Source organism: Barbus barbus (genome assembly GCF_936440315.1).
Source record: "Barbus barbus genome assembly, chromosome: 22".
In the NCBI taxonomy this organism is placed as follows: Eukaryota; Metazoa; Chordata; class Actinopteri; order Cypriniformes; family Cyprinidae; genus Barbus; species Barbus barbus.
In genome coordinates, this window is record NC_136750.1 from 17,143,964 (window position 1) to 17,165,135 (window position 21,172).

The following is a 21,172-nucleotide window of genomic DNA, read 5'->3' on the forward strand; positions in this document are numbered from 1 at the left end:
CAATATTTATTTTAAATAGGCTAGTTAGTGTAAGTAAATTTAAACTGTTGTTAAAAGTTCAAATGGATTCTGTTATGTTCTGTAAATTTAGCTGTTAATAAATCTGTCATAAAAAAAATATGCTAAAGTTTCACATTTAGGAGTACAGCATTCTGGCAGCCTTTAAAAAAAATAACTCTGGTTTTATTACAGTAACCACAGTATTTGTTGTAAAACTGTAGTAACCACAAATTTACCATGGTAATAATAATAATAATAATAATAATACATTTTAGTACTTACTAACACCATGTTTATTTTTCACGAGGTACCCTCAAAGATGCACCTTTGTAACTTATCTATAACCTTAAAGCATGCATACTTGTATGGTACTAATATGCTCCCTTTTAAGAGTATAGGTGCACCTTTGAGGTTACTGCCTCAGTAAAGGGCTAAAATACAATTTTAGTATATTTCATTTCTGACAGTGTAAACAAAAAAAGGCCTGTGAAATGTAAAACAAAACATGGCTTTAAAATCTAATATTAAGTGAGTATAATTACTGACTATATTCTTTTAATAATTAAAAAAAAATTTTAGTTTACAGGTATCGGTATCGACGATACTGGGCTTGAAAATATCGGTATTGGATCAAAAATAAAATAAAATGTATCGTCCATCCCTAGTGACGATCCCTGTCTGTGTTCCCTGTGTCTGTGTTCAAGGACTTTTAGTTTGTAGTTCTGTGTCCCTATTGTTGCCTTGTTCTCCTCCTGTTTCCCTGCTGCTCTGCTCCCTTGTTTGTTGTCATGGACACTCATTGAACCACACCCATCTCCCTGTTAGTTGCCCTGGTTACTGATTAATTTATTGCCTCAGCTCTCTTCATAAATATGCCTTGTGTTTCTCTTGTGCTTTGTCAGTTGTTGAATGTTATTGTTGCCGCTCTGCTTGTTCTTCTGTTCTGTTCCTAGTGTTTCCAGTTCTTTGTTCTTTCATTAAACTACCTGCATGTAGATCTGTGCCTCAGTTTCCTTCTGATCTTGCATTATGACAAGTATCAATATCAAATAAAACAAATAAACAGAGAAAAACTAAAAGAAACTGGAGCTATATATAATATTGTTCAAAGGTTTGGGGTCAATAGGTTTTTTAATACTGTTATTCAGCAAGGATACATTAAGTAAAGGTCTACAATCATTTAAGTCTACAATGTTACACAAAATATTAATGTTTTCAACATTGATAATAATAATAAATGTTTCTTGAGCTTCATAACAGCATATTATAATGATTTCTGAAAGATAATGTGACATTGAAGTAATGGTAATAAATTTAGTTAACAAGCTTTGCCACCACAGGAATAAAATATTTTTGAAAACATATTTTATTATATGTTTTATTATATTATTATATTAGTATTGTAATATTATTTTATATTGTAATGATATTTCATGAAATTATTCCATTTTACTGATCACAATTTTTGATCAAATAAATGCAGCCTAAGGCTGTGCTGAATAGAATTGTCGTCCAGTTCAGATACTGAAATATGTGAAATGGTGAAATTATACAGCTATTTTAAATGAGCATTACAGTAATTCCATTATGGAAGATTTTAGCATGGTAATAGATATGACAATGATATGACAAAGCAAGTACATTGAACTTGCTACTGCCAATACATACGCCGATACAATGCTGTGAGTATGTAAGACATACTGCTGCTGCACAAATAGCATATATAATCAGGGGTGCACATAAGTTTTTCAGCCTGGTTCTCATATGAGAACCTGAAGATTTGGTTTGGTCCTCACACGGGCCACGGCATGTACCCATAAAATATAACTATAAAAAAATCAATTAATAATAGTGATAATAATATTATTGTACTTTGTTTAGTTTTTTTTAAATAAAATAATAAACTAAATAATCCAGTGTGATAATACTATTTTATTTTAAAATAAAAAGGGACTATTACATACAAATACAATTATTTTATAGTAAACTTAAAAAATAAAATGTTAATATTTTAGCATATATTATTATTATTAGAATTTTCATAATTTTCAAAAGCTAAAATCAGAACTTATTTACACAGTGCATTTTTAATTTTGGTCGTGCATGCTAACCACTTACAGTATGTGCACCCCTGTATATAATAACCCGTTGAGGATCTATACAGGTGGAGGTGGAGGGTTTCAGAGGAACTCTGAAAGCGCGCTGTGAACTGCTCTAGTGAACGCTAACCAGCCATTTAAATGTTAAGGAGCAAGCTCATTGGCTGCGTATGCAACATGAACCAATCAGCTTATGCCAAGTAGTTTAACACTGTGTATATCATCAATTTGAGTTTCATGACAGAACTAGGCATTTATTCTGCTTTGTTTATCTCTTAGGTGAGTGTGCTGACCACACTGGAGCGGCGCTTCAATCTTCAGAGCGCTGATGTGGGTGTCATCGCCAGCAGTTTTGAGATTGGCAACCTGGCCCTTATTCTCTTCGTTAGTTATTTTGGTGCTAAAGCCCACCGCCCTCGGTTAATTGGCTGCGGTGGCATTGTCATGGCTTTGGGAGCTTTGCTCTCCGCATTACCAGAATTCCTTGCCAGTCAATACAAGATCACGGACACACGGAGCAAGGATATGGGGCGAGACGTGTGCTCCAACACCTCTACAGCTGATGAACCGTGCGAGAATAGAGCCAACACCAACATGATGTACCTGCTTCTGATTGGAGCCCAGGTGCTGCTGGGTATTGGTGCCACACCTGTTCAGCCCCTGGGTGTGTCCTACATAGACGATCATGTGCGGAAGAAAGACTCCTCTCTCTATATAGGTAAGTAAGCATAATTTATGTTTGTTACATGCTTAGTTTACAGAGCCACAAGCAGCAATTTTTTCGCATAAGTGAATTGCACCACAATTGTTTAAGGAAAAGCATGTATGTCCCCTACAGCTTTAGTAAGTAAAAAGTAGATGATTATCAGGGTGATTTATTGTGGTTTCAGGCCTTCCAATGGCAAGCCAAAAATCACTGATGTATTAAAGTGGAACAGCAAATAAGAAGGTTGAGCTGTTATGTGCCAGAAAGCAGCAGCGTGTGCACAAAATCACTGGATCAATAAGAAAAAAAGCTTATGCGTGTCTGGAAACGTGTTATGTTTTATATTGTTTGTGACCACAGCTTTCACAATATAATCAGCAGGTGAGCAGTGCTGGGAGGGTTTTAAACATAATTACTTTTATTTTGTATGTGTAGGGAAGAAGGGCATGGAAAAAGAGCGTAAAACAAAATAATTCCTCTGTGGGAACAGTAGATAGCAGGTTTGAAAGTGTGCAGCATACAGTATATATTGTGTCAGTGTAACAAAAACAGTCTATTTAAAATAAATGCGTTTATAGTCATCAAAGAATCCTGAAAACATGTTTCCACAAAAATACTAAGCAGCACGACTCTTGTCAACACAGATAATAAGAAATGGTCTCTGCATATTTTAATGACTTCTGAAGGATCATGTGCCATCAAAGGAATAAATGACATTTTAAAATATATTCAAATAAAAAAAAGTTATTTTGAATTTTAAAAATATTAGTAAATATATTAATATTTTAATGTATTTTTGATTAAATAAATGCAGCCTTGGTGGGCAAAAAAAAAAAAAAAACTTAAAAGGATACATATTATATTTACACCCATTCCAGGTCAGGACCTGCATTTCCACAGAATAATTCTGAAAGACAGTCTTAGATATGAAGATATGAAGACAGAACATGACTTTAATATTATCTTTAGTAAAAACATGTGACTAGAATTTACTTGGTTGATTTTGCAGTTGTCAGGGTAACAAGAACAAGATCAATTTCATGTTCCCAGAAAACTAGAAACACATCTCATACAGGTACAAGCAGCAATTCTTATCAAAGCACACAGATTTCCAAGTCTCAAAGAAAGTGGGCCATGGTTTGTTTCACATGCATGTTTTTCAGTGATGAGGAAGAGAATATAAGTGTTGAAAAGGAAGTGACTTCAGTCCCTGTTTGATGCTGTGATGCTTTACAGGCTAAAAAAAAAACAGGTGCAAAAGTCATGAATCACAATATATGCGATTGCATTAGATACAAAATATTAGATTAAGTGACATTTCTACTCATTAGTATTTAATATGGACTGCTAATAATAATAATTATTATTATTATAAAGTGTTTTATTATGAACAGTATATTTGTCATAATTTAAACTTCTGTGTGCCTGAGCTGTCTTGCTTTAAAAGTAGATTCCACTTGCTTTGATATTTTGTCATATAACTTATGTATATACATTTTTTTTTTCAGTGTACAAAGTATTGATTGTATTTTTCTGTCAGGTTTATTCTCAAGTTGTGCAAGATCCCTTCCTTTTCCTGTTTCTAACCTCAGCTCCTGTTCAAAGTTCTTTTAAACCAGCATTTCAGAAGGCTTTTGTGTAAGCGTTGTGCTTGTTTGACAGTGAGCAGTAGGAAATGGACACACACTGATTTCAGTTTGCAAGCCCAGAGGGAGATTTGGAGCTGTGCTTTTCTGATAAGCCGCACAACAGAGTTTGAAGGCAAACAAGCAGCGTTTCGTTTGAGAACAATGTTGTATTGTAGTGGAAGCTTCCCTCAGCTGATCGTCTAAATCCCTGTGCTGCAGGCATGGCATGTGCTGCATGAATGTGCCAGATTGTTCAGACATCACCAAGATTTCTTTTTTTACGTACTGCTAATATATTCTTAATTTGTAACACAGCTTGTGTAATTGTTTTTCCTCTCGTAGAAACTGTTGAGTGCTGTTTGCAGTGTACAAACATAGGCTAAATGCTTGCTTCAAATGAGTTAAACATTATATGTGTTTCATATAACTAAAAACACATTGAGAGATAGAGAAAGCAATGCATTTTGAGCTATCATACTGATGCGTGTGGTTTATGCATCATGTATTGTGGTCTATTGTCATGGTTCATACTATTTGGTGAAGCTATTTTCAGAGTGGTTTTGTCAGCCTTTATTCAGTGTTGGGAGAGCAGTGGACTAGAGCTAATCATTTATTGAATATTTGCTATATATTTGCACTGATTTGTTGCCAATATAAAACTAGACAACATTGTGAATACTGAAGTGATTTTAATGCATGCTTTTGGTTAAGTTTCCAAACTTAGATTAATTAATAGACTAGTTTCCTTGTCTCATGAGTCATGGCATGAAAGTGTAAAGATATTTTAATAGCATCTCTTATAAACTAATAAAAAATAGTAATAAAAGTGGTAATAAATACAGTATCAGGTTTATAAATATGTATTTTAAAAAGTATAAAAATAGTCTCTTATGTTCACCAAGGATGCATTTGTTTGATCAAAAATATAGTCAAAACTGTAAAATGTTATTACAATTTTAAATAATTGTTTTATATTTTATTATATTTAAAATTGTATATTTTATTTCTGTGATTGCAAATCTTAATTTTCTGCAGAAATTTCTTCAGTGTCACCAGATTTTTCTAAAATCATTCTAATATGCTGATTTGGTGCTCAAGAAACTTATTTTTGTGGAATTGTTTGTAACATTATAATTGTCCAACGCTATCACAGCCAGTTTGTATGTATTTTAAGAGGTGGCTAATGCGTACAAATTCGTATGACCTAACTCGTGCGATTTTGTACGATTTCTGTGACCATTAGCTTTAGGGTGGAATTAGGTGTGGTCCTTCTTACGAATTCCTACGAATTGGCCACCTTGTAAAATATGTACGATTTTACGTACGAGTGAGAACATGCACATTCGTACGAATGAGCTATCTTGTCAAAAATGTACGAATTGCTGTGATATCGGGTTGAAATGTCTGCACTGTCACTTTTGATCAATTTAATGCATCCTTGCTGAATAAAAGTATTTTCTAAATTCTCTTAAAAAAACTTAATGGTAGTTTATTGATTATGCATTAATATATTCATACATATATTAATATATATATGTGTGTGTGTGTGTGTGTGTGTGTGAGACCCTGGACCACAAAACCAGTCATAAGGGTAAATATTTCGAAATTGAGATTTATACATCACCTGAAAGCTACATAAATAAGCTTTCCATTGATGTATGGTTATTTAAGATCAGACAATATTTGGCCGAGATACAACTATTTGAAAATCTGGAATCTGAGGGTGCAAAAAAATCTAAATATTGAGCAAATGAAGTTCTTAGCAATGTATATTACTAATCAAAAATTAAGTTTTGATATATTTACAGTAGGAAATTTACAAAATATCTTTACGTAATAACCAAATGACTTTTGGCATAAAAGAAAAATCTATAATTTTGACCCATACAATGTAATTTTGGCTATTGCTGCAAATATACCCCAGCGACTTAAGACTGGTTTTGTGGTCCAGGGTCACACACACACACACACACACATATATATATATATATATATACTTTTAAAGTCATAGTAATTATTTATAGTCAATTAGATTAAAAAATATTTATATATATTTTTTTTTTATTCATTATTTCGGTAAAAAGTGAGTGTTTCTTTATAAAGCTCGATTCTGAACTGATAAGTGGCTAACAGGCAAACCTTATATAGAAAACCATATATAGGCATTTTATATAAGCCTCCATTACCCTTTACCTTTAATGATCTCGAACAGACCGCATCATTGTGTCTTTTATTGGCTGTCAGAATTATCTGCACTCCTGCGGCCTGAATGTCACATTGCACCCGTCTTTCTGCACACCTGTGCACTCTCAGCACTCACAGTAAAAAGCCTTCATTAGTGGAGCACACTGTGGGATCTTATTAAATACGTTCATTAGATTCAGTGCTTTAAAGCAAGAAAGCAGGGAAGAAAAGACTCTTCATGGAAGATGTTGCACACCTTAGTTTTCAGTGTCTCTTTTATTATCCATTAAATACTTTGTTTAAATAAGTGCTAGCCCACTTTTTTTCTGCTGAAATTTGAAAAGAACACTAAATGGAGCTTTTATCCTCCGGAAAGTGGTTTGAGAAATATGCTAATGTCGGATGAGACAATTACCACCTGTTGGCCATGGCAACAGACGACTGACTTGCTAAACGGTGATGCAAATTGCTTCAATAAACAACTTATTATGAAAATGCATCAAGATGCATGCATGGCATTTAGGTGTTTTCTAATAATGAACTGGGGCAAATTGTGTCCATAACATGTATGTAATTGTACGAAAAGCTATACCAGGGGCTTTTCCTCTGAAGAGGCAACAGAAGCAGTGCCTCCTCAAAAATTAGATGAGAAAAAAATTCACTGTATAAAAATAAAGCAACACAAATATTGTGAAATATGAAATTTCATGTTTACTTGTTTTTTAAAGTCACGTGAAAGAAGACAATGCCTCCATTGTGCTATGATTGGCCTATTGCGCTGTTCATGCGGTAAAATCTGTAGTTCTGTATCCTCAAATTATCTGAATTAATAAATAAAGGAATTAATGGATAAACTAATTAAAATTAAATAAGCAACTCACCTACTTAGAGACCACTGCTTTATATCATGTCACATTAAACTTTGAAATGACTTGAAAACATGATCGGTGAGGGTTTCTAAGTAAGCAATCAGCTTGATGAAATTAACTGGCTGATTGACTGAATGTTTGAAATTAAATTTAATTAAAAATATCAGTTAACAAATAAAATATACATTAATTATGAAATGTGTTACTGTGCTCTTATAGTTATTATTTTGGAATAAATGTAAAAATTCCTAAAAAAAAAAAAATACTATAAACTATACAGAAATACACTTCGGTTTAATACATAAAATATTACTTACATTCATAGAAAAAATACAAAATATAGTTGTATTATAATTATGTTTACATTCATTCTCAAGGTCTAACAAACATGTGAAAAGCATTTCCTTACTCATTAATGGTAAATTAATATTGTAATAAATATCGATATTGTTTGATATGGGAAAAATATATATATATATTGTGATAATATTTTTTGGCCATATCGCCCAGCCTTACAATCAATCATCCTGAATAGCATAAGTCAGTATAGAATGCATAAGCATAGTGTTTACATGTATGTGTTTTTCAAGTGAGACCAGTATATGATAGATATGAGTGCTTTTAGAGCATGCTTCTGGATGATCTCTGTAGGAGTGGAGACGTAATTACAGAATGAGGCTGGAATGCCAACCAGCCAGCCATGAGGTGGGTCTGAACTGGCCCGGCAGGCAGCACATGCATACCGCACAGCCCTATGAAAAACAACTCCCACAGGGGGAGCTTGGCTTTTCCTGCTTCCTTAAAGTAAGCCTCCCACAAATCTAACTGCCGTGCCAAGTGCTTTTCATCAGTAAACACACAGATTTAAGCTATTAGGTCACTATTAGTCCCGCTTCTCATTTAAGCTGTAGAATACATGAAGCACTGTGTTAGTAGCCAGCTTTAGTAGAAACAATAGGTCAGAGGTCACCTGTAACAACATTTCTGCAACACTGGTTCAACCAGACTTTACACTTCACAAATGCCTTTATTTTTTGTAATTGGGACTTTATATCTCACATTTGCAAGTTTTGTTTCTTGCATTTTTTTATTTAGATCTCACAATTACAATTATTTCTCATAGTTTTGACTTTATATCTCACAATGCCTGTATATCTCTCAGTTGGAACTTTATTTCTCGTAATAAGGACCTTTTTTTGTAATGTGACTATATCTCACAATAGAGTGGTGGAACTATGATATCACTTTGTAGGCAAAAACCTGGAAGCGAGTTAGCATTTTAGCACTTCCATCGTTCCAGAGTCAATGGGTTTTTTGAATGGGATTTTGGTTAAATCCGTAAAATAAGGTCCGTGGTTCACACAGGCTCAAGATACTTTCACATTTTATTCTACGACATAAAACACCAGTTACACCCCACTCGTGATTTTTTAAAACTGTTACGTTTCTTAAAAAAGACGGTTGCTAACAAGTTGCTAAATGGGACTACAGGCGCTGTCGGAGACATTAAGCGTCATCACGCCGAACAGTTTACCAATTTACAGTATTTTCCAGTTTTTCCAGTAGTATAATTTGTAATACAATTAATTGTAGAATAACCAATTAATAGTTTTCCGCATTTTATATTGTTGTTCGACAACTTTTTTTTGTCTTCGGAGGGAAGATGCTCGTTTTATTGCTTACTGATGCAGAGACTCTGGGTTCGTACCATAATGTAAACTCGTATGATTATTCCATGTAAACACCACATTTACTGGCTTAAGCCCCGTTCAAGAACGTTAACTATAAAGATAACGATATTAGCGTCCACACCAGCAAACGATATCGTCTGTTTATTCTAAGCGCACATGCGTCTGCCGCTTTAAATTCTCGAGCACGTTATAGCAGGATGGATTCTGATTGGCTGTCAGAGTTTTTATCGTTCATCAGCTGGAAAAAATCGTTCTGGAAGTGATTCCAATGATATAGTTTCTTTGTGCCTTTATCGTTATAGTTGTGGTGTGGACGCTGCTATTCTTTAATACTGAGAACGATTTTTAGCACTATATCTTTATCGTTATCGTGCTTGGTGTGAACGGGCCTTCAGTCACGGTGAAAGTGAAACTTTAACGATACATAGTGCTTAAAGCCATGTTCAAATTAAATGTTTACGGCCACATGAAGCTGTTAGAAAGTATATAGATTGAGGATTTCCTAGAAGCAAGGATAAAATAACATTTTGTGTACCCACCGAAACAAAATGATAGCTGAAAGGTGGTGCTTTATTCACTAAAATAAGTTTAATCTTACCATATCCAAAAACTCTAGAATTGTATTGAATAGTATGTGGAGACACATTTTTTATTAAAATATTCATATTTATCAAGGATTTATTGACTTTTACTGCACCTTATTTTGAAATGTACAGAAAAAGTTATATTATTTAGTGAAGATTACCTTGATGGACAAAACGTGTAAGTTTAATGAACTATGGTTGAACACAGAGCTTATTTTTTTGCGATAATCCTTTTTGTCGAGGGAACCAGTGTCATGCTAATCGCCGATGCAGTTGCAACTTTATTTCTTGTAAATGTGAAAGCATCTCACAATGCTTAATATGCTAAAAACTTATATATCTGACAATTGTGAGATTTTTCTACTGACTAAAAATCTCACATTCTGACTTAATATCTTGCCTTTGAAACTCTTATTTCTTATAGTTTTGACTTTATATCTCATTATTACAACTATTTCTTATAGTTCGCATTTAATATCTTACAAAAAGTGACTGTTAGTTGCAACTATTTCTCGAAATTGTGACTTTATATCTGTTAATGTGACTTTATATTACACAATGTGACTTCACATCCTGCAGTTGTGACATATGTATGACACTTCACTTTTAAAGCAGAACTGCAGGTAAACAAAGCTTTTGTATGATGATCTTATTTTAGTGCCTCAACATTTGGGCATTTGACTAAAGCAAACAAACGCAGATGGCGTCATGACTGAAAATGGACGCTGTTCGCAGAGCTCTTGTAACCTTTTGCAGTCCACTTCTAATTTTGGGTATTCCCACAGGGGCTTGACTTTAGAAATTCACAGTATGTACATGCAGGGATCAGGGTATTGCCATGACAGTCAGGAACGTTTGAGCCCCACCAAACTGGCTCTCTATGCTTTACAAGCTTTTACAGTGTCAGTAACATGATTCCTGTATGTTGACGTAGGTGATTGGATTTATGTAGCCCAAAGAGAGTGAGGGGACAGCAGTTGTAGACTGAGCTTATTCAAACACATTAGCCTGCTTGTGTTTGAATATCCGTTTTCGAGGAACTGATAAAAATCAATACTTACACAGAAATTTCTAGACAAATCTGCAACAAAGAACTGTGGATTCTGAAACTCTGATTTGTTGATAAGAATCACCAAAACACTGAGGAAAAATTCCTTACACTAGTGTGTGTGAACCCAAAACATTTTGCAGAAGTAAAATGTCAACAATAAAAAAACTGAAATATGCAGTCAAGTATAGACTGCAGCTAACATAGTGACAGATGTGAAGACTGTTTGTTTTTGTCTCTGGTTAGGTGGTTCTGGGAAGACTTAACCCAGACCTGCTCTGGGCTTTGTCACACCACCAAGGCCAAAGAAGATATGACAGATAAGTGGCTGGTGGAGGCAGGGGAGACGAAGTTCCTGCTTCATTCTGCTGTAGGTTTAGATGCAGGACACTGGCAAATGTCTTTAAAATATAAAACACAGGCATAATATTCACAGTGTGAACAATTATTAGCATAATGCACTTTGTTGAGGCATGTCTAATTGATGTTAAAGTTTTGTGCCTGCTGTTAAACATTTAATGCATGCATCATATTTAAGACCTGCCATAGAACAATTCCGCCAGAGAATATCTTAGTATTTTTACATGCTGTGCTGTCATTCTTTTGAGTATTTTCAAATGCCATATATCAATACAATCCGTACACCCCCAATTTGAAGGCTTTGTATGTAAGAAATCCATAGTAACTAGATAAATAGCTCAAAAGTGCAATAAACCAACACAAAAAAAAAAAAAAAAAACATTTTTTTTTAACATATTTTACTAAATACAGAAATATCACAAATGTCAACCTCAAACTTGTCAATGTAAAAAACTTGCATAAAACACTTTGAAACTACATACACTTGATTTGGACTGATTACATAAATTAGTTTGTGAGATACACTCATTTTTATAAACAGTGCGTTGTGAAGTCAAACCGATAACATATTGCTTTTGAGAGCAATGTTGATTGAACAACTAAAAAAGACAATGTAAAATAATCAGTTACACTACGCTAAAATCTGTAATTTATCAGAACTAAAAATGCAGACAGGCTGTGATAACATTTGTGACAGTTCCTGACCAGAATAATGCAGAGGGGCATGTGGCATTCCTCACAGATGAATGGAGTGCATTTGAATTTGTGGGGTCAAAAAGATAACATTTTGCTTTTGAGATCGATGTAGATTGAAAAATAAATAAATAAATGCATAAAGACCATGCCAGTTATTCTTGTGTAAAAAGCAAACATAAATACATAAAACATAAATAAACAAAAATAAACCCCACTAGAAACGGAATCTGGAGCAGATGAGCAGTCGGAGAGCTCCTCGTCGTCGGACGCGAGTAACGTTAGCTCCAAAACCTCTGCGTACTAGCAACAGCTAGCAACCTCAGATCTATAGAACATATGTGCAAAGACGTGCAATTTTTGTTTTAGTGTTTTTTTGTTGTAAACGCATTTTACGCAATTTGTGCAGACTCGTTATAGGGTGAAAACAACGCAACAGGAGCATGTTGAGGCTTGATCTGAATGTGTAACGTCTCTGATTTTGTATGCAAAAAGAAATATTGCGCTACCCTTTTGGTTTTGGTTTCTAATGGCTTTTAAACAAAGACACGCAAACCGGAGTGCGGGCGCTCCCGTCAGTTTTATAGGGTTAAACAGTTATCATTTTGCGTTTAGCTTTTTAAATTTTCCTCATTTGCTGTACGTTTACAGGCCATCCAACGATGTAGTTTGTTTCATCAGAACAGATTTGGAGAAATGTATTGCATCACTGCTAACCTATAGATCCTCTGCAGTAAATGGATTAGTCAGAATGAAATTCCAAACAACTGATAAAAACATCACCATAATCCAGATGTATTCCACACAAAAGCCCATATCAGTCCAGTTAATATCAAGATATGAAGCGAAAAGCTGTTTACAAGAAACAAATCCATCATTAATGCATCATGAAATTTTTTAATCATTTTAACTTTAAACTGTGCCTTTTAACCAAAATACTATAATCCATAATAACATGTTCCCTGTTGTCATCTCACATCAAAATATATGTCATCTCACATCCACAAACATATGTGTTTGGAACTGTTTTAGACCGTTTACACTTGTAAACGGTGCTTGATCTGTGCATATTTCTCTCCTGAATCAGATATTATGGATAGAGGGCTTGCATTTTAGTCGGAAGCAGTGTTTTGAAGTTAAAAACGTCTTTAGATTTCTTTGGAATAGATTTGTTAATTACAAACATACAGCTTTTCAATTCACAAGACATTAATTGATGGAAGGAGTCGTGTCAATTTCTTGTGGATTTTTGTGATGTTTTTATCGGCCGTTTGGACTCTCATTCTGACGGCACCCATTTACTGCAGAGGATCCACTGGTGAGCAAGTGATATAATGCTAAATTTCTCCAAATCTGTTCTGATGAACAAACAAACTCATTGACATCTTGAATGGCCCGAGGGTGAGTATATTTTCAGCATGTTTTCATTTTTAGCTGAATTATTCCTTTAATTTTAAATCTCTGTCCTGATAATATGTTGTCCGCAGGTCTTTAAAAGTTCATATGCTTCTCTGTGAAGTTATCAAAGATACTTATGATAATGATTAACGATACTGGCAAATGGAATAAAACACAATCTTTTGAACATTGAACTTTATTCTGCTATGTTGATGTTTATCTGAGTAATGATGGTTAGAAATCTCAGATGCATCCCTAAGAGACACGTCAGCATGGCTGCAGTGTTTCGACTTCACCATCAGCCACGCATGCTCTTAAGCTACTGAAACACTGCACATGTAATGTCATCTTGAAGGATTAGATTCTAAATAGGTTTTTCCATCTCACAGATAAGCTTCGTGCCAAGACCACGCCTTACTAACTCCTGTTTGTTTAATTTGAGAACAATGAACGTTGTCATCTCTTGCTCTGCGGGCGTGAAAGAACAGACTCCAGCAGTCCTCTCTCCCAGACAAACCCATTCTTTTCAGTCTCCTGTCAACTCCTGCATTATTTTGTAAGATAAATGTAACCAACCCTCTCTTTACGTTAGTCTCAAGTGCTTTAGCACATAATTTTTCAGAATAATTGGCAGTAGCACATAGTCAGGGGTGTCATGCACCTATTTTCTGGAGGTAAGTCATAGTTCACTTACATAAGACATGACCAAATATTTTTTTTGTGGTTATTGTACAATCAGAGAAGCAAATTTTGACGTACAAAACAATATTTGTGTAACACGCCAATATTTTGGTGGGAGAGCTGCGTTATAAACTCACTTGGCTCAGAAATCTGAAGGGTTTTGGTAGTTTGAATGGCTATGGTGCTTCTGCAGAAAGAGACTAGTAGGTAAATGTAACCGACGTATGCCAGTAAGAGCTGTTGCGATGGGATATGCTACTTAGAAAGAAACTAATCACGTGATCAGAAAGCACTAAGATGATTATGTTGAGGAGAGCTTGTCCAACCTTGGTGAAGCCTAATAGAAGGCACTGCCTTTGAACTTGGATAAAACTGATTAATTTAAATGGAACAAAGGCAGACATCAAGATTAGCATTAAGACTGCATCCCTTAACTGTCATCAATTTTTGAAAATTCACAAAAAAGTGCACTATGCAAACCTAAATTATCATAATTCATGAACGCTTTTGAATACAGACCTAAGGTTGGTCTCTCTAAAGAAGACAATTAGCAGATTATTACAGAAGTGAAATCATTTTAAAAAAAATTAAGTATTAAAAAGTTATAGACGTTTCAATTTACTGTAAAACAAATGTATTATATTATTTTTATTTTATTTTATATAAAATAAATATTTAAAAAATAGTAAAAAATCTAAAATTGCTATAAAATTAAAGCCATATGTGTACATAAGTTGTGTTCCAAATTTGAAGTTGATATAAAAAAATTGAGGTTCATATTCAATTTTGTTTAGGCGTTATACCAAAAACAGCCACTGGGTGCCAACTCCATTTAATTTTTTGTTGATGCATTTCTGTCACACATCTATCTATTTCTCTCTCAATATTACATCTATAACAAAATAAACACCAAATATGGAATCTTGAGACTCAGACCTTTCCAACGATATGTATTTTGTCAAGATTATAAAAAGTTTTGATTCTAAAAGACCATAATACATTTTGAAATATGACACCCCCGCTAAGGGGGAGGAGACCGCTAAAATATTTTGACGTACCATTTCTATGGTAATGCAATGTCCGATTTCAAAATGGTTTTCACGGGATGAATTTTGAGATTTTAAGCTTTCAAATAGTCTATAACATATGATGATTGCTAAAACATGTGATAGGAAAAAGACAAGGAAATAAAGACATTTTGTGACAAAGGTCAGAACTCCTGTTATGATGTAGATTTATCATAGACTCTTGGTGCAATCTTGTCATAAATGAATCTATTACTGTTCCTCCATAATTTGTTACAACAAAAAAATTGTCTATTTAGGAGACTTAGACATTCCCAATGATATATAGTTTGTCATGATTACATTAGGATTTAATTGTAATATAGTGAAGTAAAATTAGGCGTCCCCTATACGGGACGGTGACAGTTAAGGTTAAAATGAGGTTGAGTAACATCATTGGAGTCATCTGGCGTCACTCGCCTTACTTAATCCTATCACTGGTCAATCCCAATCAGACTAAACAAATCCTAGAAAAGAGCTACTTTCCCTTCCAAACAATTTGTGCTAACCACAGACGTGTGGGGGAACAGGATATAGCATTTGAATTGCAAGACCATTTTTAAATCATGTTTCATTGCTACTATAACCACGTAGACCATTTAATTTGCTCTTCATTATAATGCTCATTATTATGCCATCCTACTCCACTAGCCTTAGAGGATGCGATGTCAAGTGTTATTACATGCAGACACAAGCCAGATCTATGCATCCTACTGGCTGCTCGTAATTGTTATTTTCTGTTTACATGCTAATGCTTGTAGCCCTGTCAAAAATGGTTTGTTGGAGATGGCTTGACATGTGATGACCTAGTCCAAAAAACTGCTTGGGAACTTTCCACCACACGAATTGCATGAATGTCTTTGCGTAAGGAAATTTTGCTTTGACTGTTAATCAAATAGTGTCAAGTTACTTTTTTATGGATATATGAAGTTAGTTCATCACAGTACCTATAAACGTGTTGCACAAATGTTTGAAATCCACAAAAGGTTCAAATGCAATTTGTCTTAATTCTGAGCAGTTTTAGTATTTGCTTTATCATTAAAAACCTAAAAAGAACAAATATTGTACTTAAAAAATGTATGCGTTTTTTGTTATTTTTTTTCTTTAAAACAGTGTACTTTTTGTTTATTTTGTTTTGCTTTTTGTGTACTTTGTTTTTTGCTATGATTCAGTTTTTGTTTAGTTTTGTTTTTATTTGCTTTTTGTTCAGTTTTGGTTTGGTTTTATTTGCTGTAGTTTGTTTGTGTGTTTTGTTTTGCTTTGGTGTGGTTTGGTAGTTTATTTTGTTTTGTTCTGCTTTAAAATTGTATTTTTTAATTATTTTTGTTTTGGCTCATTACCACATTATCATTCATTAAAATATTTATGTTTATCTACAAAAGCATTGATCACACTTCAGCTTCAAGATTGTGTGTGAATATAAGCCTGTATTTTATTTTTATTTTTTAATAAAGTGCCTAGTGTTATGAGGTTCATAGTTGTTGTTTTTTTTTTAATGCAACTGAAGTGTTTAAATACATTTTGTGGCTGCTCAGACTTTTGAACACATCACAGATTTTTTTTTTTTTTGAATGAACCTACAGTATAGAGTGCTTGGTCAGAGTCCAGCTGTGTCACAGGAGATAGCATTCTGGAAAGCTCTAAAATTGGTCATGTTTCATGCAGGACAGCTCTGAATATCCCATGAGGCCCAGAGAGCCTCTGATGGGGGTCCTCAAACTGCATCATCTTGCACTTGTTCACCAATTCCCATGACCTTGATTAACCGTCACTGCTGAAATCTGGGTCACAAGTCTCTGTGTCTGCTAATTACAAAGCGGATTTTTTGGTGCTGGTTGAAAACATCCCACATGATGGTGACATTATAAAATACAACACATCACATCGGTGGCTTGTCTGATCAATCTGGACTTGAAACTATCAGATTGAGATGCTCAGTCCCTCCTTAGGCACATAATTTCGCACTGTCTTTTACTGATCGAGGAATGTTGTGACTTCAAATCAGGCATGATTTGATTAGAATAGCCTGTTCTTATAGATTCATGCTGCCCCTGGCATTAGTGTAAATACCTGGGGCCTGTACCATGATAGTGGCTGAACAAACTCAGGGTTACAGCATTAGTTTTGAGTTGACAAAACCAAACCAATCCAATCTGGTTTTGTTGGTACCATGATGCTGACCATCATCTTTCTCTGTCAACTCAGGCTTTGATCCTGGGTTAATGACGCACGTGCACTTGAAAGTGTGACATCAGTAATGAACAGCCAATCACATGCCTTTTAACTGTGATTCACTTCTCGCAATTCACTGCCATAGATTAAAATGTTTTACTTTGTAGTGTCCTTTAATTTGGAGCAAGAGAAACTGGGGGAGTGGCTTTATTGCATCATAGATGTGTCACTTTTCTTGAAGCTGATTGGTCACATTTTAGTTTGCGATCTCTAAACTAGAATATAACCTGCCCTGGAGCAGTTTAGCTGTGGAGGGTAAGTTACTATGGCAATGAACACTGCTAAAAGCCAAGCCACTTTCACGGTACCTAAAACCCAGGATTGGTGCGAAACTAAACTGAAGTTTACCTGGCTAGCCAGCTAACCTGGCTTCATGGTACAGGCCCCTGGACTCATTAATTGAGTGGTTTGTAAGTAGTAGCTCTCTAAACTCCTTCCTGTGTGTTCAGCACTTTGCATCAATGGTAATTTGAGGTGCAGGATAAGGTTGTCTAATTAAATGGGTGTGGATCAATAAGGGTTGGCTAAAATTATTATATTCAGTGTTCACTCATATTATTGATTGTTAGGAGACATCCTCCATTTTTCTCTGAACATGCCTAGCTGTCTAACACAAGAAGTATTGGTAGTAAATATGCAGAATGGGATTGCACAGTAAATACACCTCTAAGATAATGCACAGCTCAGCTTTCCAACCACAATCCGCTGTTTATCCACAGTGTAAGTCGATGGAAAAGTATTTACAGCGATTGAATAAAATCTATACTGGCTGTGGATAAATTCTTCCCTTTGTCAGGACCAGTGATAGATTGATATGTTGGTCAGGTTAATAAATTGAGAATTTTTTTAGCCATTTTGATATTATTAAATCTGAGACTTGCGGATAAATTTTGGGTTGGTAAGATTTAAGCAAGTCTCTCAGACTGAATTAATAGACAAAAATATAGTGAAATATTATAGCTGTTTTCAATTATAATAGAAGCATTCTTTAATGAATATAAACAAACAGCGCTTATTTGAGTGCCCAATTTCAGACTTTTATGAGTTATATATATTTATATATATATATATATATATATATATACATATATATATATATATATATATGTGTGTGTGTGTGTGTGTGAGTATGTATATACAAATGTATGTGTGTGTGTGTGTGTGTGTGTGTGTGTGTATATATATATATATATATATATATATATATATATATAACCACTGTCAAATGTGATCTGTAGCTGATTGAAAATCTATTTGGATCTTTTTTTCATCCATTATAATGTTGTGATGCCTAATTCAGGTGTAGAATTTAAAACAACTACTTTTAGTCTTTGTATTTTAATATGGGACTTATTGGTTATTGTCTGTTTGGTTTTAGAATAACTTTTGATAGATTTCAGCATACTATTTAAATCACAAAATGTCATATCTTGTGTGTTTTCATTTAAGTATTCTCTTTATATAATTTTATCAGCAACGTGGACACTCATCTATACATATCAGCATTAACATCTGCCATTACAAAACCCATATCAGACCGCATTAGTCAGGACATGGCATAATATATCTACAATTCATCTTTAGCTCAGTTCATCACAGTCATGTTTGTTTGTTTGAAAGATCAGTGTTGCAACTTTCTACCAATATTAAAGTTCATATATGGCAGATCTGGTCTATTTACCTCTTTCCTTCCGGATGCAGTACAATTAGCGCTTAATTACGAATACAGGCATGTTCTGCTCTAAGGGACTTCTTTATTCAGTGGCCTGGTTCCTCTCTGGATACAGCTTGGAAATATCTGGAGACCCGCTGTTGGCACCGTTATACTGATAATTAGGCCAAGGCACCTGCTGGAGAAGGGTGGACCAGCTGTAGTCAATACTGCGGCCCCCTCCTCCAGTGCAGCTGGAGCTCTTCACCAATAGGCCCATGGAGACTTCAGGCCTGCTGCTTCTTCAAGGCCACTGCCTGCTTATCTTCTCTGAGGGCTTTTTGTGTTTCTGGCTCTTAGCCCAAGGGAAACATCTGACACAGCAGCTAAAGTATGCTAGTTGTGCCAGTGGTCAGGACATAGCTGCTGGACTTCTGTCTCTACTGTATATTGGTCGTTCCATCTTTTGGTCTTTGTCTCACTCTTTGGCCTTGCTGTGCAATATAAACAGTCAAGATGGTCTGTTTGCAAACATGCCAGCCCTGGTTTTATAATTTTATCATATTTGTTGTAATGTGAAACTGCCGCAAGCTATTATTATACAACCAACTGCTACAAAGAAAGTGCAGTAATGCAGAAGATACAGAGAAATTTGTGATCAGTTCCCTTATTCTGCATTTAGACGAAAGGAAGATTTAGCCAATGTAATGCTTGTCCATCATCTGATAAGACTAAGAGGTCAGGGCTTGACTGGTTTGCATGATTCAGTTATCCCAAGCTAATTTAGTTTAATTTAGTTTAGTTTATTGTTTGTTTATTTTTATTTTATTTTTTGCTTTGCTTTGCTTTGATTTGTTTTAGGGGTCTTTTCAACTGACAGCTTTCTCCAGCTATTTTAGACCTTCCTGAACAAGACTAAAGAACATAATATGGCTTGTGACCACATCATTATTGACTACATTTTCTCCACAAGAGCATGTTTCATTTATTCACACTTTAGCATCTGTTTGTGTGTGAACATATAAGCCTGTGTTTTTGTGGGTTTTGCAACCCTTGGGTCTTTTGGGATCATTTGAAGTGAGTCAAAGAAAGTGTACAGATGCCGATTTCTATCTTTCTTCAAAAGGCAGGTTGGCTTATCTTATTCCTGCGAACCTGACTTAAAGTTAACATTGGCCTGTGATGCTGCTGGCACGCTGAATTATTTTCCAAGTATGTGCTAAGCTGTTTTGATGAAGACGTTGGAGATTTAGAATACTGAAAAGCCAGGATCAACACACATTTTTTGTTAGATAGACTGAGTAAATATAGCTAATATGAGCAGTAGTAGAAGGCAAATCAGTTGGAAGCAGGGTGTTTGCAATTTATTGTTTTTCTTCTTTGGACCATTTAGACGTTTTATAGAGTAAAAGCCAAAAAAATCTACATAGTGTTTTTAATAATGCTTTCTTTTTTAAGGGATCCATCTCCACTGTATAATCACATAAAATGTTTATCTGTTGTTCTGTTTCCTGCTTATATTTGCATTCAGAACTCCTCCAATGAAACACTAAGGCTGTAATTTAATAAAAGAATATGTTTTGTTCATTTTAAGCGTTTTCTTTGGATACACAGAGCACTTCTGGTCTAAACCATATCTTCTGTCCTTGAAAGACCCCATTTCTCAAGTATAATTGCTGTTACTATTATATTCTTGCCTGCGGTGTTATAGACTGTGTGCTATTTGTTGCGGTTTCTGGCTACGGTTCTCAGCACTGAAGCATCAATGCATTAAAGAGCCATCAGCTTTCTTACTGAAGTCTAATGCGAGGTCTCAACCTTACAAGAGGTTTAAACCCCACCAAAGCGTTAGTCAAGAAGTGTTATACTGCATGAATATCATATCAGATAAAGAACTGTAATGTGTGCATTTTGAATTTGGCTCCTGCTTTCAATCTCTTTGGCTTTGTCATGATTATTTAGGTCAATGTGGTGGAGAACTGAAACACTGTCTATTTAATGAGAAGAAGTTAATTAACATTTGATCCCTGATAACTTACACAAACGTTCCAAAAAGATACTTGCTCCAAGCGTCTTATGCTGCCTCATAGTTGAGATTGGTTTTGAGTCATAATAGAATATCGCTCTGATTTTGTGTAGTTTGTTGCAAACTAATCTGGTCATGTTGCAAATACAACAGAATCCGATATTTCTTTCTCATTTAAAGTTACTTGTTGTGTCATTATGTCCTATATTTCATCGTGATGCATCCATACCATAATCAACAGCAATAATGAAAAGCAGC

The 21,172-nt window shown here is 34.8% G+C and overlaps 1 protein-coding gene across 1 annotated transcript in view; it reads left to right on the forward strand.

The window, feature by feature from the left end:
* Positions 1-21,172, forward strand: part of LOC306887992 (solute carrier organic anion transporter family member 3A1-like) — a 62,066-nt gene that overhangs the window by 12,175 nt on the left and 28,719 nt on the right. Inside the window, exon 2 of the mRNA XM_079446076.1 lies at positions 2,379-2,817. Within this exon, the coding sequence (XP_079302202.1) occupies positions 2,379-2,817 (439 nt within the window). The remainder of the gene's footprint in view (positions 1-2,378; positions 2,818-21,172) is intronic.